General features: G+C 43.9%; 1 protein-coding gene and 1 long non-coding RNA gene across 4 annotated transcripts; one reads left to right on the forward strand and one right to left on the reverse strand.

Moving 5' to 3' along the window:
• Positions 1-1,079: 1,079 nt before the first annotated feature.
• On the reverse strand, positions 1,080-10,017 carry LOC117364667. The gene is made up of 3 exons (XR_004540292.1): positions 9,954-10,017; positions 1,640-1,687; positions 1,080-1,466 (listed from the first exon to the last, which is right to left on the reverse strand). It is a non-coding gene; the product is annotated as an uncharacterized LOC117364667 (long non-coding RNA).
• A 1,332-nt stretch (positions 10,018-11,349) lies between these two features.
• Positions 11,350-24,529, forward strand: DERL3 (derlin 3). Of its 3 annotated transcripts, none has more exons than XM_033957051.1 (7): positions 11,351-11,624; positions 19,495-19,560; positions 20,352-20,425; positions 20,574-20,667; positions 23,130-23,325; positions 23,802-23,892; positions 24,294-24,529. In XM_033957051.1, the coding sequence occupies exons 1-7, from the start codon at positions 11,532-11,534 to the stop codon at positions 24,367-24,369; spliced, it is 690 nt and encodes a 229-aa protein (XP_033812942.1). In that variant the 5' UTR covers positions 11,351-11,531; the 3' UTR covers positions 24,370-24,529. The 3 variants fall into 3 exon arrangements, with proteins under 3 accessions (XP_033812943.1, XP_033812942.1, XP_033812944.1); XM_033957053.1 differs by having other exon boundaries at positions 11,419-11,479; XM_033957052.1 differs by lacking the exon at positions 20,352-20,425 and having other exon boundaries at positions 11,350-11,624; positions 20,566-20,667.
• The last annotated feature ends 668 nt before the right edge of the window (positions 24,530-25,197 follow it).

A 25,197-nucleotide genomic window follows, 5' to 3' on the forward strand; every position in this document is an offset into this window, starting at 1 on the left:
CCTGATTCGCCAATTTGAAATGATTCATTGTCCAAGAAAATTGGACTCACCAATTCAGCAATCAACACCTCCCGGTGAGACCTAACATACCTCCGAGATCTCCTAAAGCAGCAGAAGCGGGGGTGGGGTGGGGAGGGATGGTCGGGTCAGCAGCAGTATCGTTCTGAATGGATTGCTTGTGGCTTTTCCCACCGGAACCTTCCCTCTGCTGCATCACTGATGACTTAGAAGAGGGAATCCCTAGCGGGGCAGGCCACAAGTAGCCCATTCAGAGCAATGCCACTGCTGACCATCTACCGCTGCCACCGCTGCTACTTTAGGAAGCCTCGGAGGTATGTCTGGTCTCATGGTGGGAGAGTCGGTGGAGTGCTGCTGCACAGGAGGATGAGAGGAAGGGATGGAAAACTACTGCACAGGGGGGTGGGAGGGATAGAAAGCTGCTGGGTGGGTGGGAGAGGAGGAAAACTGCTGGGGGGATGGGAGAGAAGGAAAGCTGCTGCTCAGGAAGAAGGGAGAGAAGAAAGATGCTGCACATGGGTGGAGAAAGTAAGAACTGTTGGGGGTGGAGGAGAGGAAGGGAGAGAAGTAGAAAGGTGAGCAGGAGAAATCTTGCATATGGTAGAGGGAAAGGAGACATGCATGGAGAAGAGAGAGGGAGAAATGTTGGACAAAGGGTGGAAAGCAGGGAGAGATCGTGCATGGGGAGAGAGAAAGAAATGTTGCACATCATAATGGAGGAGAGGAAGGGAAAAATACTGCATGGAGGGAAATAGAGAGGTTTGACCCAGGGCACAAGGCAGGGAGAGAGAGAGAGAGAGAGATGGTAGACAATGGGAAAGAAACAAATGTCAGATATGGCAGTAGAAGGTAGACAAAAAAATAATTTTATTTTCTATTTTGTGATTACAATATGTCAAGGTTTGAAATATGTATCCTGCCAGAGCTGGTGTTAGCGAGTGTGAGCTAGGATCTAAGGGAAAAATCTTTTTTTGTTTACATCACAGCACTGGCATGGGGTTGGAGAGGGAAAAGGGGGGGGTGAGGTGGGTGAAAAAACTGCATAATAAACCTACCAGGATGTTTGAAAAAATAAATGCCCAATTGGGCAGGAAAATCAAATCGAAAAATCAATTCAATAGGCCAAATCGAATCAAAAAATTGTCCCTGAATCGGGCAGCACTAGTGTCAAGTCTTAAAATTCCTCACACTTCCAGTTGCAATGAGAGTATATGACATCAATGATGCAAGTGGACTTCCTGTTTGTTTAGTGACATGACAGTGTATAAATTGGCCTAGGGTCTGTTTTTCCAGTTGTAGCGTGAAAGCTGTCCTCAGGTGCACTATGTCTTTCCATCCCTTACATCTGCACAGAACACTGGAACTCTTCAAAGTCTGTTTGTATCCAAAAACAAACTCATGCTGTAACTCTGGGACATGAACCTTCTGGATTTTATTTTTAACTTCTTCTGTATATAAACAATAAGTCAAGATAAAAAAGAAATTAACATCCTTTGATATTTAACCACAGAATCCTGACTTTGTAAAGACAGCACTGAAAAAAAAAACATTCTCTTCAAAACAATGTAATAAAAGAACATCTTAAGTCTATAAATTTCAGGGAAACACAAAAAATACTGACCAGCAAGCAAGCATCAGCTGTTTTATGACAAGATACCAGCTTGTAAATCTATAAATACAAAATAATCAGGTCTCATAAAGAGGCAAGATAGAGCATAAGTAAAAAAAAACATAAGAGCCCAGTATCCTGTTTCCAACAATAGCCAAACCCAGGACCCAAGTTCCTAGCTAGAACACTTAAGCAGATATCCCCCAAACATCTTGTCACTATCAAGCATAGTCTGGTGCCTTGTGTTGAATTGGCTCCCCTAGTCCCATATCCCATCTGCCTACTTCTTGCTACAACAAAACAGGGAACCTACAACTATGGTTAAATCCTATAAACAGTAGACTCTCAGCTATATGCCACCCAAGGGGATTGGGGGATGCCGGATAACTGTGGTTTCTGGTTGCTTGAGAGTTACTGTAAAAATAATTTTGTCTCCCTTCCCACCTCACTCTATCATCCCCTAACATCCGTTAAGCTGGTGGCTTTAATGGAGATCATTGCAGAGGTGTTGAAGGAGTTGAAGATAGATTCACCACAGCCCTCTACTTCTCAAAGCTCTGTTATGAGTAATCTAATCTAATCTAATCCTTAGGTTTGTATACCGCATCATCTCCACGTTCGTAGAGCTCGACGCGGTTTACAGTAGGAGAAATAGGAAGGAACTACAACAGAGGGTTAGAGGTAGAAGTGTGAAGAAAATTTAGAGGACTTGGGATGCCAAGATATAAGAGTTTCCTTGATTCCTAAAATGGAGGGAGACTTACATTTTTTGAGAAAAGCCAGGTTTTCAGATGTTTGCGGAAAACTTGGAGAGAGCTCAAGTTCCGAAGAGGGGAGGTAAGGTTGTTGAAGGCAGTGATTTTGAAGTGGAGGGAGGTCCCTAGCTTTCCTGTGTGGGAAATGCCTTTTAGCGAGGGGAAGGATAGTTTTAATTTGTGGGAGGATCTGGTGGTATTAGGGTTTGAGGAATTCCAAGAAAGAGGGATAAAGGGAGGGAGGATATCATATAGGATTTTGAAAGCTAAACAGGCGCATTTATAGTGGACCCTGGCGATTATCGGAAGCCAGTGGAGCTTGGCCAGGAGCGGGGAGACATGGTCAAATTTACTTTTAGCGAAGATGAGCTTGGTCGCGGCATTCTGAATCCATTGGAGTCTGTGGAGGTTTTTCTTAGTTAGGCTTAAGTAGATAGAGTTGCAATAGTCCAATCTGGAGAGGATGATGGATTGAACAACGAGGGTAAAATGTTTTTGATGGAAGCAGGATCTAACTTTACTCAGCATGTGAAGGCTGAAAAAGCATTTTTTTACCAAGGATTGGAGGTGGTCATTGAAGGACAATGTGGAATCAATGATGATGCCCAAGACCTTGCTCGAGAACTCAAGCTGCAGAGAGGAGCCAGAGGGTAGTGGGATGGAGGTGGGTAGGTGATCTAGTTTTTGACCGAGCCAAAGAAGTCTTGTTTTGGACTCATTCAATTTCATTTGCACAGTGTGGGCCCAGGATTGTAGGTTCATTATACAAGAGAATATGTTCTTAGACAGGTCAGTGAGGTTCGAATCGATCTCGAGGAGGACGAGGATGTCGTCTGCATAAGTGTAAATTGTTTCAAGGGGGGATAGGTGGAGGAGTTTTAGGGAGGACATATAGATGTTGAAAAGGATAGGGGATAGTGGAGAGCCTTGCGGGACTCCACAATTCGGTTTCCAGGGGGAGGATGAGGTGCCATTCATGTTAACAATGTAAGAACGAGAGCGGAGGAATTTAGAGAACCAACCTAGGACTGTGGAGTTGATACCTATCTCAGAGAGTTGGTAAACAAGAATATCATGGTGAACAACGTCGAAAGCACGGAAAGGTCAAATTGTAGGAGGACGGCGAACTTGTTTCGAGAGTGAAGTTGTTGAACCCTTGAAATCAGGGAAGACAGTAGGGATTCGGTGCTGAAGTTAGGACGAAAGCCATATTGATAGGGTAAAAGAATAGAGAATCTCTCTAAGTATGATGAGAGTTGGGAAGAAATGATGGACTCTAGCATCTTGGTTAGGAGAGGGATATTTGCAATTGGGCGATAGCTGGATGGTATGGAAGGGTCAAGGTCAGATTTTTTCAGTAGTGGGGTCAAGGCGATATGACCCATTTCTGGGGAGAAATGGCCCGACTGAAGGGCAGAGTTTATGAGAATGGTGATAGAAGAAATAGCCTGAGCGGGAATGTTCTCGTATAGGTAGGAGGGGAATGGGTCCAAGGAGCAATTACAGGATTTCAGTTTGAGGCAGAGATTGAGAACCAGGGATTCAGATACGCGCTCAAAGGTGGTCCAGGATCTGTCAGCTGGGATAGGGTTGGAGACCATTAGGGTGGGAGTGGAATCGGTGGGCACTAGTGAGTTGTAAGAGACTGAAGGAGGGAAGGAGCATCTCAAGGAAGAAACCTTATCGTTGAAGAATTTTGCTAGAACATCGGCTGAGGGAGAGGAGGGGAGCACGGTGGGGTCTCTTTTGGAGGTTAGGGAGCGCCAGATGTTGAATAGTGTACTGCTTTGATTGTTGGACCTGGAGATTTTGTCACCATAGAAGTTCTTTCTTGCTTTTTTTAGCGCTGTATTGTACAGCTTGATATTGACTATCCAGGACTGTCTGTCTATAGGACATTTTGATTTTTTCCATATGCGCTCCAGAGCTCGACATTTCTGTTTTAGCTCTCTGTGATATGGGAGGTACCAAGGGGCCTTGCGGGGATAGGAGATGGATTTAGTGGAAAGGGGGCGAGGGAAAGATAGGTGGATTTGGAGAGAGCGACCCAGTTATGCCAATTAGTACCTGAATCTGCAGGCTTAGGGGCAGAGGGGCTCTGTAAGCACAGGACCAATAGCATAGAATCTCTTATGTAAGTCAAAGATTAAGGGCCTCTTTTACAAAGCCACGCTAGCGGCTGCCCTGCGCTAACGGCCCCAAAACCCATAGAGATTTAAAGGGCTTCGGGGCTGTTGCTGTGTGGCAGCCGCTAGCGCAGCTTTGTAAAAGAGGCAGTAAGAATTAATACATAGAAACATAGAAGATGACGGCAGAAAAGGGCTACAGCCCATCAAGTCTGCCCACTCTGCTTACCCACTCCCTGTCTATGCCCTAATGACCCAATTTCCTTATCTTGACCCTCGTAGGGATCCCACATGGGTATCCCATTTATTCTTAAAGTCTGGCACGCTGTCTGCCTCAATCACCTGCGCTGGAAGCTTGTTCCAATGATCAACCACTCTCTCTGTGAAGAAATACTTTCTGGTGTCGCCATGAAATTTTCCACCCCTGAGTTTGAGCGGGTGCCCTCTTGTGGCCGAGGGTCCCTTGAGAAAGAAAATATCATCTTCCACTTCGACACGTCTCGTGAGGTACTTAAATGTTTCGATCATGTCTCCCCTCTCTCTACGTTCCTCGAGAGTGTAGAGCTGCAATTTGTTCAGTCTCTCTTCGTACAAGAGACCCTTGAGCCCCGAGATCATCCTGGTGGCCGTCCGCTGAACCGATTCAATTCTGCACACATCTTTACTGTAATGTGGCCTCCAGAATTGCACACAGCTTATATCGGAGGAAAAAAGGTCTCAGTAACCCCATGAACCATCCACAAGGGATAAATTTCGTTCACGTATGTAAAGGGTTCCGTTGTCTATCATTGACCCAAAAAGCCTCCTAATAACAAAATTTTTACACAGCATTTTTTTCATTTTAAATAAATTTTTTCTTAAATTTTCATAGACAATATCCCCTTTATATTCCAGACCCTTGTTAAAGCCATGTAAACAGGCGAAACAGGTCCCGTCGGGGATGGGGATTGACTGAACAGTCATTTTGTTCTGTGAGATTTTGACATCAGCAGACGCAGACAAAGATAAGTCCCACTCTGCTGTCTTGCAATTATCCAATTAAGGTTTTGCATGAATAAAAGATTTAAGAAAAAATTTATTTAAAATTTAAAAACTTCTGAGTTAAAAATATTGAGTTATTAGGAGGTTTTTTGGGTCAATGATAGACAACGGAACCCCTTACATACGCGAACGAAATTTATCCCTTGTGGTTACTGAGACCCTTTTTCCTCCAATATAAGCTCATTAATTCTTAATCTTTGACTTACATAAGAGATTCTATGCTATTGGTTATGTGTCATAATTAAGTCTCTTCATCCTTGAAGGGATACTTTTCATGTGTCTTGCAGTTTTTCTTTCAACTGTGTTTGAAGCTGTAAGAAAACCAGACCCTGTTTGTTTTTCCTTCTCTGAAATACTGCAAGGCCATTTTATGTTTGAAAAGATGTGTTCTTATCTTGTTGTGAAGTGAATTCAATTGTTTTCATAGCTGTATTTGCAAGCAGCTTTAGATAAGACTAAGGCTCTGCTGACCAAGGCACCCTTTGGACTTCAGCCTTTAGATAGAAAGATGCTTGTTATTTCTTTAAAGTTTCATGTGATCTGTGTCCATATATGGTTTGCATTTACGTCACATGCTGACGACATTGACTCATGTAAAATGATATAAAAGAGTGGTAAAGCTGACAATACACTGGACATGTTTCGGAGATCATTTCTTGCCTCTAAGATATGTCCCCAGATGCATCTGGCTTGCAAATGACAGAGAGAAAGTATGGGGCAGGAATTGGGACCTAAACCTTTTCAATCCTCCAGTAGTGAGTTATAGAGTACTCAGCAAGCACAGACCCATGCTATTCAAACCTTCTCTTTATGTCTGGGGGGAGGGGAAGGGGGAATAAAGTAGGAAATGTGGAAGTAAAAGCAGGCCTGACAGCAAGAAGATAAGCAGGGGAAGGATCTAGCACATGTCAGCAGGGCAGGATTAATTTGTTGAGGGCCCTTAGGCACACAAGTCCACTGGGCCCCCTGCCCCACCTCCTCACCATGCCCCACCCCTGCCCCGCCCCCATTTATTTACCCATTTTCTTCTTTACTTCTTTATTTCCACTTTATTTCTTTTATTTTAAAATTCAAAACAAACAACAAAGATTACCATACCAGTGCAGTATTTCTTTTTTGCAACCTCCAAACATTTCTGAACCAAATCTCCCCTTCCTTCCTAGAGGAAGAGATCTTCAGCTGGCAGGGCTTTGGGAAGCCCACCAATTTATATTTTGCATTTGGGTAGGAGGCATGGGGCATGGCAGGAAGAAAATTTAATGCCCGTCATTTTATTGGGCTAATGTATTCCTCAATTAGCTTTCAGAGGTTAAAACCTCTTTCTTCAGGTCAGTAAACTATATTGCTGTTACAGTATCGCGTCCTGACCTGAGGAAAGGAGTTATGCTTTCTGAATTACCATAGTAAAAAATGTATTAAAATTAGGCCAATAAACAGGTTCACCTTATTTCCATTTTCTATTGATAAATGATTATCAACACAGCTACAATAATACTTTATCCTAAAGAAAAAGATAAATAAAACAAATAGAAATTTTTTTTCTACCTTTGTTGTCTGGTTTCTGCTTTCCTCATAAGAACATAAGAAGTTGCCTCCGCTGAGGAAGACCATAGGTCCATCCTGCCCAGCGGTCCGCTCCCGCGGCGGCCCATCAGGCCCATTGCCTGAGTAGTGGCCTATACCTATCTATACCCTTCAATCCCTTTTTCTTCTAGGAATCTATCCAAACCTTCTTTGAAACCATTTAATGTTTTCTTGTCTACAACAGCCTCTGGAAGCGCGTTCCATGTATCCACCACCCTCTGAGTGAAAAAGAACTTCCTAGCGTTTGTTCTAAACCTGTCCCCTTTCAATTTCTCCGAGTGCCCCCTTGTACTTGTGGTGCCCTTTAATTTGAAAAATCTGTCCCTGTCTACTTTTTCTATGCCCTTCAGGATCTTGAAGGTTTCTATCATGTCTCCTCTAAGTCTCCGCTTTTCCAGGGAGAAAAGTCCCAACTGCTTCAATCTGTCGGTATATGGGAGATTTTCCATTCCCTTTATCAGTTTAGTTGCTCTTCTCTGTACTCCTTCAAGTACTGCCATGTCCTTCTTGAGGTACGGCGACCAGTACTGGACACAGTACTCCAGATGCGGCCGCACCATTGCACGATACAGCGGCATGATGACTTCCTTCGTCCTGGTCGTAATACCCTTCTTTATGATACCCAACATTCTGTTTGCTTTCTTTGAGGCTGTGGCGCACTGCGCCGATGCCTTCAGTGTTGCGTCTACCATCACTCCCAGGTCTCTCTCCAGGTTACTGACCCCTAGTGGTGTTCCCCCCATTTTGTATGTGAACATCGGGCTCTTTTTCCCCACGTGCATGACCTTGCATTTTCCTATGTTGAAGCTCATTTGCCATTTTTCGGCCCACTTTTCCAGCTGCGTTAGATCCTTTTGGAGATCTTCGCAGTCTTCCCTGGTTTGAGCCCTGCTGTATAGTTTGGTGTCATCTGCAAATTTAATGACCTCACACTTGGTACCCGTCTCTAGGTCGTTTATGTAGATATTGAACAGGAGCGGTCCCAGCACCGACCCCTGCGGAACTCCTCATCCTCATCTTCTCCTCATTCTCTTCCTTCCATCCACTGTCTGCCCTCTCTGCCTCTTCCATATGGCATCTGCTCTCTTTCTATGCCTCTTCCAGAAACTGTCTGCCTCTCCCTCCCCCCATTCGTGTGGCATCCATCTACTTCTCTCCACTCCCCCATGGTGTGGCATCTGTCTTCTTCCCTTTCATCTCTCCCTCCCAGCAGATTTTAGCATCTCTCTCTTTCCTCCCCTCATATCTGGTATCTGTCTCCTTCCTCCTTTCCTCCTCCCAGGTCTGATATCTGTCTCCTCTCCTACCCCTACCCCCTCCCCCCGCTCTGGCATCTCTCTCCTCGCTCCCTTCCTCATGTTCTTCCCTGGTCTTCCTTCTCAATTTATTTTCTGCCTCTGTCTAAATTCTTTCTTACTATTCAGTCCTCAATTTCCCTCTTTCATTGTGTCTACCTATAGCTTGCCACCTCTTTCCCTCACCCCTTCCAGTATCTAACGCTATCCTCTTTCCCCAATCCAGCATGTGCCCTTTTTTCTTTCTTCCTACTTCCTTCCAGTGTCTGCTCCCCATCTTACACCCCTTCCAGTCAATGTCTGCCCCTCCCCCACTTCCATTCAGCATCTGTCCCCCCTGTCCCCATACTACCATTCAGCGTTTGTCATTTTCTCTCTACCTTTTCCATCTACTGTTCACCCTCTGTCTTGCCCCTTCCATCCACTGCTCTCTCTGCCCTTTCCATCCAGTGTCTGGTTGTCTGCCCTCTCTCTTTCTCTCTTCCATATGGCATCTTTCCTCTTTCTATGTCCCTTCAATAAACTGTCTATCCTGTGCCTCTTCTCTCCTTTGTACATGATTCATTTCAGCTTCATCCCCTCTACATTTTTCTATCTCCACCCCTTCCCCTATGCTTTGGCATCTCTTCTCCTTTCCTTCCTTCCTTTTCACTCAACTCCATGGCCTGACATTCTCATTTTCTTCTCTTCTATCTCTCCCTCCTCCTTCATGCTCTGGCATCTCCTCTCGTTCCTTTCCCTCTGGTTTAGTTTCTGTCTCCTTAGTTTCCCTTCCCTACTCCCCATGCCCTGGCATCTTTCTGCTCTCCTTCTCTTCTATCTACCCCTCCCCCTCCATTAATTGGCATTTTCTCTCCTTCCTTTCTCTCCCTCCCTCCTTCCTTGCACCTGGTCTGGCATCTCTCTCCTTCCATTCCTTCCCCCTCCATGGCCTGGTATCTCCTTTCCTTCCCCTCCCTCCCATGGTCTTGGCATCTCTCTTTGTTCTCCTCTCCCTTTCCTGGTCTTCCTTCTCCCTCCTTCCCTCTCTCTCCCCAATTGAGTGCATCAGCATTTCTCTCCTCCCCCGCCCTCCCATTAGGTGCATCAGCATTTCTCTCCTCCTCCCCCCTCCCCGACTGTCTGGTAAGGTCAGCTTCCCTCCTACTCCCTCTCCCTTGCTGCCCTCTTGCCCATAAGTGAACTAAACCCAGGCTGCGAGGCTCTAACACTGCGCACGCTGGTTTTCCTTATTCTCTGAAACAGGGTTGACATAGTTTCCTGTTTTGGTGGAGAAAGGAAGCCAGTGCATGCAGCGTTAGAGAGCCCCCCCCCCCCCCCGATTCAGTGTTAGGTGTCGCAATACAAATCGCAAATGGATCCTTGTGGGAGGGGAGATAACCGCAACAATCACCCTATATAATAATAAACAAATTGCATGGTTGTTTTGTTGCATTTCTAAATATAGAAAGGGGGACTCGCTACTATATTTCACCCTTAACGCACTCTTGGCTCCTGAATCACAAGTATTTAAAAAAATTTGTACCTTCCAAGCTCTCACTTATGCTGCATTTGCTGTTCCGATGCACTCTAACACCGGCTTCCCTTCTCTTCCGAAACAGGAAGTTATGTCATTCCTGTTTTAGAGGAGAAGGGAAGGAGGCGCACGCAGTGTTAGAGCCTCGCGGCATGAGTTAAGTTCACTTATGGGTGAGAGGGCAGAGAGAGGAAGGGAGCAGGCCTTGCCAGGTAGTCGGGGGCCCCCCTGCCCTGTTTGCTCCCCCCTAACGCCAGCTCTGGGGCCCGCCTGATATTTTCGGGCCCTAGGCACGTACCTACTGGGCCTACTCTTAATCCGGCCCTGCATGTCAGAGCTCTACTGCCGCCACTCAAATTTTGCCTAGTCCACCTAATTAACCAGACAAGCTTGACTCTAGAGCAGTGGTTCTTAACCTGGTCCTCAATACACACCTAGACAGTCAAGTTTTAGGATATTCACAAAGAATGTGCATGAGATAGAACTGCATACAGCGGAGATAGTGCATGCAAATTTATCTCATTCAAATATTTATTTTTGTATTTATTAGGATTTATTAACCACTTTATGAAGAGATTTCACCCAAGGCATCATACAAAAGGCACAATTTAACAAAACAATTACAATTTTTGTTAACAACATAACAATAGTAAAATGATCAAATATAAACATAAACACAATCAACAAGGTAAACTCAAATCAGCAAACTGAAACTTAATAATAGGACTACTACAAAACAGTATAAAACTAATACATGTGTAATGTATAATGTCTATTCAAGAGACAGATTTGCATCCGTCACCTCTGTTCTATGCAAAATTTTCTCGCATATCCTGAAAACCTGACTGCGTGGCGATGCCCCAGGACAGGTTTGAGAACCATGAATCTAAAGCAGAGTTCTCAATGCCAGTTCGTGGGACACACCTAGACAGTGAAGTTTTCATGATATCCACAAAGAATATGCATAAAATGGAATTGCATGCAAACGTTCTCTCTGGTGAATTCATTGCGGGTATCCTGAAAATCTGACTGGCTAGGCCAGCCCATATATCCCTTTCTCCCCTATGTGTACACACTCCCACTTAGCTAGATCCCCATCTCTCCCTTCTTCCAGGTATACAGTACTTTGTTTATTCATATGCCATATATTGTTCCCCACTCTCGCGAAGCAAACTATTAAGTTGAGTCTCCATTCGCCCCTCCCTCCTTGGTTACGTTCACTCATCCCGCCTCCTCACTTATGTTTTCAAGCTCCGTAACAGCTTTTGCGCATTTTGATTGGTTGATTATAAAACACACGTGGCCTTCCTGCAGAGAAAAACAAGAAACACCGGTTTTCTCTGGCATTGGCTGTTAGATATGCCAATCTGTGTAATATCTATTTTCTTGCCCAGCCGCGCCTCTTTATTCCCCACTTTGTCGAGGTGAACGCTGCCAGTCGATTGGTTGACCTCTGAAGCCTGGCACAGCCCCGGAACTTCATTCTGTCTGGGATTGGCTGGTGGGAACTGAAAGCGATGTCCCCCAGAGCTGAGGTGTCAGTTTGGTTAAAGGGTCTGCAGATGTGCTTGTCTTAGATCCATCACTATGGCGAATCGGGGCTTGGCCCAGGAGTACATGCAAATCCCGGCCGTGACCAGGACTTACACCACAGCCTGCGTGCTCACCACTGCTGCTGTGGTAAAGACCCGTAGGAAAAGAGAGACGGCTGCAGGGGGTAGGACTGCACGGGAGGGGGGGGGGGGGGGGAATGCCGGAGAATGTATTTGCGGCTGCTAATGCGGAGGAACGTATACATTGGGCTACAGATGCATGCGGAAGGGGAAATCAACTTGCAGGGAGATAGGCGGGGGCATAATGTATGATTGGAATAATGGCTTTCCTACACAAGCGAGCTCTCAACTACGTAGCTTTCCGAAGGACTAATGCAATTCTGGCTGCCCAGATGGTCTCAGAGCCCCGCTTTTTTTCAGGACTGTAATCCAAATACAAAAGAAAGCCAAAAAAAAAAAAAAAGCCATGCATCTGGATCATCTTGATCTAAAAAGATGAAGCCAGATGCATGTTTACTGTAGTCCCTTGCCTACCGTCGGGCTCTATTGACATCTTGATGTTGAGGGATTCTACAGCATTTGTGCACACAGGGCTCCTAGATTTAGCTCTCTAGTTATTGCTTTGGTATCCACAACTATGTTTCATATGTATCTCATTGAGTGCATTACATATATAGATTAAATAATATGGTATATATTTTGGTAGGGAGAACACAGAATAGAATGGAGAAGTGGCCTAGTGGTCAGAGCCACGGGCTGCCAAGGAGGGGAAGCCCAGTTCAAATTCTACTGCTGCTGCTTCTAGTGAAATTGGGCAAGTTACTTAAGCCTCCATTACCTCAGGTACAAGCTTAGATCATGTGCTTGGATGTAACTCACTTTGAGCTACTACTGAAAAGTGAACTAAATCCAAAGAAATAAACTCTCTGTAAGATAGAAATCTTGTGTCGGGAAATCATGCGCTCTGGCTATATAACAGCTGTAGAAGGTTTTGCAGTATATGTTTAACTTGGCAGAAGTAGAACACAAGTTCCTGTTAACAGTCAAGCTAACTATTGCAAAGTACCTTGGGGTGGAAAAACACGGAGGTAGGTTTTTAGGCTATCTTAATGTACACTTCCTCTGTAGTTTTCAGACAGTGTATAATTATTTGTGTATCCATAACACTTGTCATCACAGGCAGGGACAGGTGGAAAGACAAACCCATAAACATGGTGTCCAAGTTTCACAGAGCTAGAAGTCTGAGGTTTAAGCCCTGCCTTACTGCTGCAAAACCAAACCCCCACCTCAAAAGTACTATTCCCACCTCTTTTACACCCTCCTTTTTCTCAGTCACTCAGGTTCAATATGGTCCAGTAGCAGGGAGCAGTTTAATTCTGGACATTGCTGATGGCATTGTCTCGTGATTTGGTACCAGGCACTGAAATTTTATGGCTGCAGAATTTTTACATCCCTGAAATAAATAGCATGCAAGCATACATCATCTGCTAAGATTTGGGCAAATTTGGGCCCTGTCTGGATTTTGTGGGATTATGTAAAATACAGTACCTGTACTAATCCTTGCACTTGGGATACCAACTATGTCTCCAAATGTATTAAGCTCTTTTCCCATGGGCAGATTAGGTACTTACTGTACCTTGGCAATCTTTCTGGAATAAGGGCATATGAGTCCTGACTGTAGGTGAATTTCCCATACTTGGGAGTCAATTGCAGAAGAATGAAATTTACATTCTTCAGCTCCACTTCCTTTTCCAATGACTGTACAGCCTCCTTCTGTTTGTAACAAAGCAATCAAACATCACTAAAACAAAATGAGTGGGGTACAGGGCTTCTCCCCAACAACAAACAATTCTGTTTGGCTCTTAAGAATTAGCAAACAACCCTGCTGAGTGGAGGGTGGGGGTGTTTATTACTCTGTTTTTCTGGCTGTTGTAGGGCTTTTTTGTTTGGCTTAATAAAGTTAAAACTTACAAACAACAACAACAAAAAAAAAAGAATTAGCAAACAAGGTTAAATAGTACCTCAAGGAAACTGGGTGGAACGAACAAAAGCTGCCATGAAAATGCAACCAGCATTCAACATATGGAGCTCATAGATCTCACTTACTGCTTTTCTCTTCTACTTTTTTTCATCTGACAAGAGAATTTCCAGCTCAGTATACATGTGGTTGTCCTAAACAGTAGACAGGCAAACTCCAGACTGACAGGGGAGGGCATCAGGACTCATATGCCTTTATTCCAGAAAGATTATCGAGGTAAGTACCTAATCTTCCCTTCTGGTGCAAAGGGCGTTTGAGTCCTGACTGTAAGTAACATAACAAAGCAGTCTCCTGAATCTAGGGTGGGACAGATGAGCCTGCCCTTAAAACCAAGGTCCCAAAAGCAGTATCCTCCCGTGGTATTACATCCACCCTGTAAAACTTTGTAAATGTATGGAGGATGGACCATGTAGCTGCTCTACAAATTTCTTCAGAAGGAATTGCCCTCGTCTCCATCCCCAAAGTTGCCACACTCCTAGTGGAGTGTGCTTTAAGGAAATTAACGGCTGTTTCCCACAGCCAATGTACACTGATGAAATAGCCATATGAATTGATCTGGAAATGGTCATTTTAGATGCCAGCTTGCCCAGCCTAGCAGCATTGGTTAAGACAAACAAATTTTGATCTGAAAGATGAAAATTATTGTTTACTTTGAGATAGCGAAGAACTCTCCCTACATCCAACTGTTTCAAAACATTGGCCCTCTTCTTGGAACCCATGGCCTGGGAAGTGGGGATCGTGACTTCCTGATTGATATGGAATGCCGATACTACCTTCAGTAAAAATGAAAGAACATTGCAAAGAAAAATTCTTGCTTCTGAGGAACGCCTCTCTGCATGATAGTACCTGTATCTCCAATACTCTTCTCACAGAGACAATGGCTACAAGAAAAACTGTCTTCACATATTCAGCAGTGACAACGTTTCCTGTAGAGGCTGAAAAGGTGCCTTGCTGAGCCCATTCAAGATAATGTTATGATCCCACAAGGAAAACGGTTGTCTTACCAGAGGTCTCTCAACTTGAGAGCCTCCTTCAAAAATATGACTATATCAGGATGTGAAGCCCAACCATGCTCAGAAACATGAGAGACTTGCCACTTGCACTTTAAGGGATCCAACTGCCAGCCCCTTTTCCAGGCCAGCCTGCAGAAAAGCCAAACACTGGAGCTTTTAAGGACTTCATCTAAGCTTTTGCACACCACTGATTAAACAACCTCCAGGCATTAGCATAGACAGTGACAGTGGTTAGTTTCTTGCCTCTAAGGAGTGTAGCAATAATTATTTCCAAATAGCCTTTTTGCATTAGGGCTGCATGCTCAAGAGCGGTCCAGACTCTCTATGGGAACTGGACCCTGCAAAAGAAGATCTGAATGCACTGGGAACTTGAGACCTTTGTCTTTTTGCAAGCGCACCAAATCCCCACCAGAATTATCTGTCCGCAATGGTTTGCTATCTGATAGATGACCCGGCCTATCATGGGCCGGGGGGAGGAAACATATAGTACACCCTATGCTGGTCATGGTTGAACTAGGGCAGTGTTTCTCAACTTGGTTTTGGAGTACCCCCTTGCCAGTCAGGTTTTCAGGATTTCAAGTTTATTTAAAAATCTGATTTGATCTCAATATCATAATCCAATGCGATTTACAAACAGTAATAAAATCAGGGTGAAAAAAAACAACAAAAACAGACCACACAGTTGTTAAAACTGTGACACTACAGGACACAAGAAGAAGATAGGTTTAATTACAATTCATAAACAAATAAAATGAACATAGGTGTTAAGACAATAGGATGGGAAATAGTTACCCACTTAATTTTCATTTAAAGGAATTTTAGTCCACTTTAGGATGTTTCAGTTATATAGAATTCAAGCAGCTCAGTAGAATTTGCATAAACCTGATTTGCCTACACTGCCTCCATTATATGCAAATGTATTTCATGCATACTCATTGTGGATATCTTGAAAACCTGGCTGGCAAGGGGGTACTCCAGGACCGAGTTGAGAAACACTGAACTAGGGCATCTAATTCATTGCTTCCTGGCTCGAATCTTGTGCTGAAGAATCGGTCCACATTCTTGTTGTCCACCAATGCCATGAGGTCAACCATTGGATGGTCCCATCATTGCACTATGCAGTCGAATGCCCACTGCGACCACTCTCCCAGTTCTAAGGTCTTCCTGCTGAGATAGTTGACCTGCACATTATCTACTCCTGATACATGCGCCACAGATATCGCTTGCAGAAAGAGCTCTGCCCAGATGAATAACATCTTGGCTTCCAGATGCAGAGGAGCACTTCTTGTGCTTCCCTGTCAATTGACAAAAGCCACAGCCATGGCATTGTCTGAGAAAACCCTGACCACTTTGCTTTCCAGAGATTTCTCCAGTGTTTGTAAGGCAAGCTCGTACCTCTAAGGCAGTTTGTAGACCATTTCCTCTGTGCTAGAGTCCATCAGCCTTGAACTGAGTGCCCTAGACCAGTGTTCGTCAATCGCTGGTCCACAGACCGGTGACAGTCTGCAAAAATTTCATGCCGGTTCGTGAAGAATTAGTGTCCCCTGCAAGCGCGTGTCCATCTTCCTTCCGGCTTGGCTGCTCCTTCAGCGCCAGCTACACTTGTTTGCCGGGACAGTGCAGTGGCTCTTGCACGCTGCACGTGGCTGACCCGGAACCGGATAAGGAGCAGCCAAGCTGGAAGGAAGACGGACACGTGCTTGCAGGGGATACTGATCCAGCTTCGGCAGAGGGGGGCATGCCCAGCTAGACGGCCCTGAACAAGTAAGGGAGAGAAGGGATAACGTGGGACAAAGGGAGAAAAGGGGGGGCAGGAGTGCATTGGGACATGGGAGGGGCATGAATGTGGGACAAAGGTTGGAAAGCAGGGAGGGGGGACATGAACATGTGACACAGGAAGGAAGGGACGAGGCATGAACTTGGGACACAAGGGAGGGGATAGAAAGAGAGAATTATTGGGGATGAGTATGTAAGTGAGAGGGAAAGATGGTGCACATGGGGAAAGGAAGAAAGAGGAAAATTGGGCATAGAGAGAGGAGTGAGGTAGAGATGCACGGAGAAGAGAAGAAGGATGAGAGGGAGAAATGTTGGATATGGTGGTGGAGAGGGAACAGATTGAAGGGGATGCAAGGGGGAGGAATGTTGGACATAGTGATGGAGGGAGAGGTATGGCATGGTGCTGGAGAGGAGTGATAGGAGAAATGTTGGGCATGGGGCTGGTGGGCAATAGTGAAAATGCTACACATGATCCCGGGGATGAGAGAGGGAAAAATGTTGGATATGGCAGTAGAGGGAGTGGGAGAGATGCACCATGGAGCTCTCTCTCTCTCTTTCCCCACTCCCTGTACATGGGATGGAGACGGGATGGGGATTTTTATTTGAGTCTTAGTAGTTTGCCGGTCCACAAAATAATTATTTTATTTCCGCTGGTCCATAGGTGTAAAAAGGTTGAAGAGCATTGCCCTAGACAATGACCTTCCCAACCGTAGCGACTGATGTCCAAGGTCAGAATTACCCAAGAAGAGATGCAGAACGGTACACCTCTTGCCAAGGATGCAGTCGCAGTCACCAATGCAAACTCTGCAAAGCTTTCGCTGTCCAAGCCAGAGGCTTCTGGAGTGAATCGATCTGTGGAGACCAGCAGGGGATGAATATGAACCTTCACCCAAGGAACCATCTCTATGGTCACTGTCATTGAATCTAGAGAAAGTGCAATGATGTTGGATCTAGCATCAAGAAGTCTGAGATCTGTTTTATAAGCTTCCATTTGTGTGGCCCAGGAAGAAAGACACAGCCTTCTGCCATGTTGAAGCATATTCCCAGTTATTCCAGGTTCTGAACCAGCTCCAAGTGACTCTTTCGGAAGTTGACAGTCCTCCCATTTTGGATGGAGCCCTGATCAGCCAATCATCCAAGGATGCACCAGAATTCCCCTATTTCTGAGACAGGTCACCACTGCTACAATTACCTTAGTGAAGGTACGCGGTGCTGTTGCCTGCTCAAAAGGGAATGCGGCAAATTGAAAGTGCTGCCCCAGAACACAGAATCTCAAAATCTCCTGTGTTCTGGAAAAATTGGAATATGGAGGTAGGCCTCCATCAAATCCAAAGATGCCAGAAATTCCCCTGGTGTGACTGCCACAATGACTGACCCAACAATCTCCATGTGGAGCCACAGCACCTTCAAGCCACATTAACTGACGTTAGATCCAAGATCGACATTCAGTCTTCTGAGTCTTTTTTGGGCATGATGAAGTATATAAAGTATCTTCCCAAGCCCTATTCTTTATGGCTCAAATGGCTAAAAGCCTTTGCACTGTCGCTCGGACTTTGGCTGCCTTTCTGGCCTACCTATATATGAATCCACAAAGTGATCCGCCAGAGGGAAGCTGAATACGAGACGGTATCCCTCTTGGATTATGTCTAGCGCCCAAGTCTCCCAATAGTCCATTAGCCTTCCTCCTATTTGTGGAAGTCTAGTTACTGCCTTAGCAACATTGGGACTTTTTGGAAGCTGCAACAGAGCGCAGTCCGAAGGCCTGGGTATGTCTTGAGTTGCCATACTGTTGTCGGGACCCTTGAAATGCTCTCTGAGTGGAGTATCCTCCGGAATGCTGTTGAAAACACCTGGAGCTATGAAAATTACTCCGAGTGGACCCTCATGAATTCTTAAGTCTGCTATCCAAAAGGATTTTCGGCTATTGGTCATGCTGGTCATAAGATTGATCAAACCCTTTCCAAAAAACATCTGCCCTTGAAAGAGAGCCTGCTTAAAGTGGCTATGGAAGCCGAATCTCCCATCCATTGCCTAATCCAGAGCATTCTACAGGTGGAGATGGAATAGGCCCAGACCTTGCTCAATATTCTGATAATGTCATATAGAACTTCTGCCATACAGTTAGTCCCCCCCCATGACCAGCTGGAGTCTGCATCTCCTCCCAGGTAGAGCTGTCCCCTTAAGAACCGAAAAGCCTCAAACTCGGATAAAAACCTGAAAAATCATAAAAGGTTATCAGAGCAGATCAGAATCGCACTTTCTCAACTCACTTGCAGATGGAAAAATTGAAGGGGTCTCTATAGTCAACGGAGAAGGAGGCAGAGCTGAAGAATCTAAATTTCATCCTTCTACAATCAACTCACAAGTATGGGGGAATCTGCTACAGTCAGGACTCATAAAGAATAATAATAATAATAATATGCCCTTTGTACCAGAAAATATATTACTAAGTAATGCAATATTTTCTTATTGAAAATTTTTTGAATGATTACATAATCACAAGAAAAAACAAGTACCGGTAATACATTATTTTTCACAGTAGCCTACCTACAATAGTAACTGTTTGACATTACCTAACACTTGTTACTTTTAAAAGTAATATACCATATTACCAGTGATATGTTGCCAGTAATACGGTATCTTACTGGTACTATTATTTTTCTTTGATGGAAAAGGTAAGAAAAATAATAGTATTAATAATATATCGCAGGCAAAATATCACTTTCCTTTCCTTTTGACAATTGGCATTCTTTCCTCTCAGATTTAGATTTGTCTATTGTTCACTGTTTTGTTATCTCTTTCCAGAAGAGATAACAAAGTAGTGAACAATAGACTAAGGGCTCCTTTTATCAAGCCGCGCTAACGGTTTAACACGTGTAATAGCGCGCGTTAAACCGCCGGCCGTGCTAGCTGCTACCGCCTCCTCTTGAGCAGGTGGTAGTTTTGGACCAGCGCAGGGGTTAGCGCGTGATGAAACGTCACGCGCGATAACCCCGCTAGCACAGATTGATAAAAGGAGCCCTAAATCTGAGGAAGAGGGTATATATAATAAACACCACCCATAAAATATTATTTGCCCAACATTGTCTTTTCCTTAGACACAAAATGGGGGGGACCCCCCTTTATACATCTTAGTCTGTGCCTAACACTCTCTTCTTTCTCCTTCACAGCAGCTGGAGTTCATTAGCCCTTTCCAGTTGTACTTCAACCCAGATTTGATTTTCAGGAAGTTTCAGGTCAGAATCTTTGCTGCTGAAGTATTTTGGGGTTGGTTGTGCTGTCCATTCCTCACTGTGTCTAGCGTAGGATATAAAAAAATGCATTTCATTAGGTGCAAAATGGCTACTCCTGTTACTGTAGCAGTAAGAATAAAGTGTCTTGGCTAGAGCTGTTGCAGCCCTCATTTCCTCAAGCAAAAAAGAGGATAAAATTATTTTTAATAAATATGCTCAAAATTTGATTATCAAAATACCAACATATATCTTCAAATATTCAATAGTGTCCATAAATGTAACATTAAATTTTTTTTGAAAAAAATATAATGTGAAAAGTGTTCAGTGTCCTTTGTCTCCTGCACGAATGGTGCCACTAAGAGAACAAGTTTGGAACCATCATAACACTCTTCCGTCCCAACACAAACAAGTTATTACAATGGCTACTTATGAAAAGGTAGCACTTATCTTATATTGGAGGTAACTGATCTTGTTCCTTCATCATAACCAAATAGCGGCCCGGCAGGAATTTTTCTTTGCTATTGTGCTCTAAAGTGACTGGTGCGTGCTCATAAGGTTATGCATAAAACAACTGCTCCTCTACTCAGACCTAAGTTTCACCCAAGAGGGCTTCCTCAAGCAAAACCAGAAAAATGACTTAGAATGAACATCAGCACAGTTGAAGGGCAGTGTGACATCTGCAAAACTGAACTATGAAGACTTCAAAGACCTCTCTTGTGGTTTTCCTGTATTCCATTGGGTCTCTCTCTGTGTTTTCTTGTCATTTTCTGCATTCCTTCTGTTTGGTTTTACAGCTCTGGAGACTTCTCACCAACTTCCTTTATTTTGGGCCTCTAGGATTTGGCTTCGTTTTTAATATGACCTTTCTGTATCCTTTGGGCTTTATACTGCAGTTGCAGAGGGACACCTGACTGGCTTCAAACGCTGTATGGTCAATATGTGATTTTTTTGTCCAGCTGTGGCATCTGCCACATTGCCATTTCTCCAAACTACTTTCCTATACTGCAGGCCCTCAGGTATCGACACTGCCGCATGTTGGAGGAAGGATCATTTCGTGGAAGAACAGCAGACTTTGTCTTTATGTTTCTCTTCGGGGGCTTTCTCATAACAGTATCCTTTCTGGTCCTGAGATTATGCTTTTAATTAATATCTAATTTGTTTATATAGCATCTTTCATCCCTGCTTAAATACAGATTAGCGTCTGAGCACTGTGGGCCTGTTTGGAATAGAGACAAGAAACCACTGGGTAAAGGGAGTTATGGAGAGGTAAAAAAGAAAACTCATTAGCAGTTACTGCACATCTTGTAGCCAAAATTACCATAGCTTAGTTTTGCCTTTTAACCTTGGCTTAGTTCCATTTTCTTCTTTTAAGCCATCCACTGACAACAGTCTGTCCGTGTAATGAGCAGGGAGAACACAGCTGGAATTTAATATGAGGGCCACTGAAAAGTTCTCAGCCCAGCAAAGAAGAGAATGATGTGGAGCCATGAAACTTACAAGTTACTCTGCGCTTTTCATGACACTTTTCGTTTCAAAGATATGAAATTAAATTTAAAAAGTGTCAAGAAAAGCGCAGAGTAACTTGTAAGTTTCATGGCTCCACATCATTCTCTTCTTAGTTGGGCTGAGAACTTTTCAGCGATCCCTTGTAATCCCCTTTACTTTGCAGTAACTGTGTAAAAGCAGTAATTTCTACATTGTAAAGTTAAGTAGATCTCTCTTCTAGTCCAGAAACAGATACTTTATGCAAATGAAAGGTCTAAACATTCAAATTTGTTTAGGGTAAGGTGAAGATCTCCCTTAAAGGCATTTTCCCTCTTACAGGACCAGCCAGACTTGGCAGCTGGTCTACAAAAGTGTCAGACTCATTGAAGCAGGTGTATGGCTTTGCATATCCATACATGCTCAAGACCTGGCAGGTCCTCCTCCTGAACTTCCTGCTACACTTGCAGTGCTCTGGAGAGGGTAGGAAAAAGGAGCCACTGAATATATTAGGGAAGGGGAGATGGAAGGAAGGGCTTTGAGCTTACTCCTTGGTGGGAAGGTGCACGGCTGAGGGTTTGCCGTAGGGCATCAAGTACCCTTGAGCCAGCAGTCTATCCTTCTCTACACCTGCTAAACCACCTGGCAAATGTAACACAGTAACCCATTTTTGCTTTTTATATTAACACATTGCTCACATGCTTTGATAAATACAGGAAAGTAACTGAAAAAGCAAAAGTTATTTATGGATTATAAACAAGAATACGCTTTAAAAAAAAAAAAAAGGCATAAATGTGTCTGCTGTACAACTGGGTGCTCGAGAAAGTTTCTTATCTGTACCCTTCTCTTCCACTGCCAACTCCAGACTCCGTCCCTTCTTTCTTGCGGCGCCGTATGCCTGGAACAGGCTGCCTAAATCAATACATCATGCTCCCTCCCTAGCAGTGTTCAAATCCAAGCTAAAAGCCCACTTTTTTGAATCTGTTTTCAACTCCTAACTTCCATGCACGGCTGTCAGATACCTATACCTACTGTATCATTTCCTCTACCATAATCTCCCCAACCCCAAAATGTCCTGTCTAAATTAGATTGTAAGCTCTTCTGAGCAGGTATCGCCTATTGTATGTTAAAATGTACAGCGCTGCGTACGCCTTTCAGTGCTTTAGAAATAATAAATAGTAGAATGGCCACCTTAGCTCCCAGCTGTGAATATCAGGCAGCACAAGGTAAGTCTTGGTAATACTTATGCATTATCAGTGCCCAACGTGGTGATAATGCACTAGATCAAGGATCCAATGTTAAAATGAGGCTGAGGAAAATGTCTGGTAACTCTTATAAGCAATGGTTTGCCTTTGGCCTCATTTTTGGGTAACTTCCTAAAGCAGAAGGGCCGCACCTCGAATACTATGTGCAGTTCTGGTCCCCCTATCTCAAAAAAAGATATAGCAGAATTAGAAAAGGTATAGAGAAGAGTGGCAAAAATAATAAAAGGGATGGTACGACTTCCCTATGAGGAAAGGCTAAGCTAGAGCTTTTCAGCTTGGAGAACAGACAGCTCAGGGGTGATACAATAGAGATCTATAAAATACCGAGTGGAGTGGAAAGGGTACATATGAATCGTTTGTTTACTCTTTCCAAAATACTAGAACTAGGGGACATGTGATGAAGCTTATTTAGTAGTAGATTTAAAACAAACCAGAAAAAATATTTCTTTACTCAACATGTAGTCAAACTCTGGAATTAATTGCCAGATAATGTGGTGAAATCAGCTTAGCAGAGTTTTAGGAAATTACCCAAACCTTTTCTAAAGAGAAGTCCATAGGCCATTATTGAGAGGGCTTGGGGAAATCCTCTGCTTATTCCTAGGATAAGCAGCATAAAATCTGTTTTACTCCTTGGGATCTTGCCAGGTACCTGTGACCTGGGTTAGCCACTGTTGGAAACAGGATATTGGGCTTGATGGACCTTCAGTCCATTTCAGCATGGCAATTCTTAACTTCTCAACATCTACCCCAAAAATGGAGGACAGCATTTACTTTTTATGATCGACTTGCGATTCCTCCAAAGCTCCTTGACTCTGTAGCTTTCAGCTGTTTGGTCTCTTTGTCAACCTCTCCTTCCTGGGCCAGGCTTTCACTATCATGCTGGTTTACATTTGGAGTCGCAGGAACCCCACCATTCGCATGAACTTCTTTGGGCTACTAAATTTTCAGGCTCCTTTTCTGCCCTGGGTCCTGACGGGCTTCACCCTGCTCTTGGGCCACTCCATCCTCATTGACCTACTGGGTAAGACAGACAGTACCAGACACTAGTCACAATACATGTCAGGGAGCGCAAGAAGTTCTGGTATGGAATATTGAGACTAGCCTTTGGCTCAACAGCATTTTATAAATGCAATGTCCTCTTTATAACAAATTAGAAAGAAAGGAGCACAGTAAGTTGTTATATAACTGAAACCCCCAATAGATTAATTAGTCAACTTTTTCCTTATTTGTATAGCAGTCTTAAATAATACGGTAGCAAATCTACCCAAGCCACGGCAGAAAATTCATTTTGGATTTGAAAGGTTAAGGCACCGACAACAGTATTTGCCTGCCTGGCTTTAAGCATTAAATCTTCAGCAACAGAGTATGTTAAGGGTTTCTTTTTGGCCTGCTGCCCCATTTCAAGTATCTCCCATGATTTATGTAATCAGGAAAAGTCCTTGAAGAGGCAGCTAATCAGACTGTTTAATTAAAACTACCTTTATTTGATCTCTACAGGGATTCTTGTGGGCCATTTGTATTACTTTCTGGAAGATGTATTTCCCAACCAGCCTGGCGGAAAGAAGCTACTTTTAACTCCAGGGTGGTTGTAAGTATATATCTGCTTCTTTTCCACACCATCCCCGTCCACAAAATCAATTGCAGTTCTCCAGTCAGCTCTTGAGCACAAGGCAAAGCCAAATAGGCCTTGTAGTAGACACTAAACAACAACCTCTGCTGCATGCCCAGTCCAGCTCTGGACGTCTACTGGGCTCCTGCCTAGGCCAGCAAAGCTTCCAGAGCTGCAAAATACTGCTGTCCCAAGAGAGAAGCAAGTTATGCATCTCACTGACAACCCTCCCACCACCACTATGTTGTGTAGGCTGTTATAAAGGCTGGCTTGGGGCTGCCAAGATACTAGAAAGTTGTGGAAGTGGCAGTACCCTAAATGTGTAAGTGAAATCACAAACATACAGTAAAGGGTCACACACACTGTCTGATGTTCTACAGGAGGCTCATATTTGAGGTGCCAGAGGAAGATCCCAACTACAACCCTTTGCCGGAGGACAGGAATGAGCAGCAATAGTAGCAGTGTCACATAATGCAATCTTTCACTTCTGCTGGGTGCTCTTTAGGTACAGATGCTGTAAGAGACAATCCACCTTACCTGCAATATATAGAAACTGGCATTCACCATGGACCTCTGCCTTTTAATAAGAAATTAAAAGTATTTACTTTGATCTGGAGTACTTATGCTCTGCTGTTTTGTGTGTCTTTCCTAAGAGTACTGGTTAGACAAGAAAATCAGAAAATTTGGAGAGTAACAGACAGACTGAAAATGCCTTGGGCTGCAACCAGACACCAAGAAAGCCCAAGTACATGCTCTCTTCCTCTAACATTTGAAAGATGAACCCTACTGAGCTAACACAAGTTTGGGCCTGGGTCATTCTACAGTCCCTGATTGTGTGCAAATGATGCTCATTTGCTTATTTAAAATTCATGATCAATATTCCCACAATAGAGCAGCGGCAGCCTATCTTACCAGAGATTACTCCATCACAGCAGAAACAGCATTGGTGCCCGATTTATGGACTCTCTTCTCCTTGAGGCAGCAAAATGGGGTCCAGCACAGTGTAAAGGTCACCTCTTCTGCTACTGCCATTTCACTAACTGGGAAGCAGAAGTGAACTTTCTCCCACCTTATATCATTAATCTCCACTTCACAATTTCCACTCCAAAGCCAGTGTCTCTCATATCTTGGTAGGTATTTTAAAGCAAGCTACCGCTAAGCTTTTGCAGGGCAATGCACATTTAGAACACTCATCGAGGGCTACAGAAATGAAAATAGTAGCTAAAAAATGGCAATAACTTGGGAACTACCATCTTTTTGTGATAAACTATATGTTCCAAATCC

The sequence above is a fragment of the Geotrypetes seraphini genome, chromosome 8 (assembly GCF_902459505.1).
Source record: "Geotrypetes seraphini chromosome 8, aGeoSer1.1, whole genome shotgun sequence".
Lineage (NCBI taxonomy): Eukaryota > Metazoa > Chordata > Amphibia > Gymnophiona > Dermophiidae > Geotrypetes > Geotrypetes seraphini.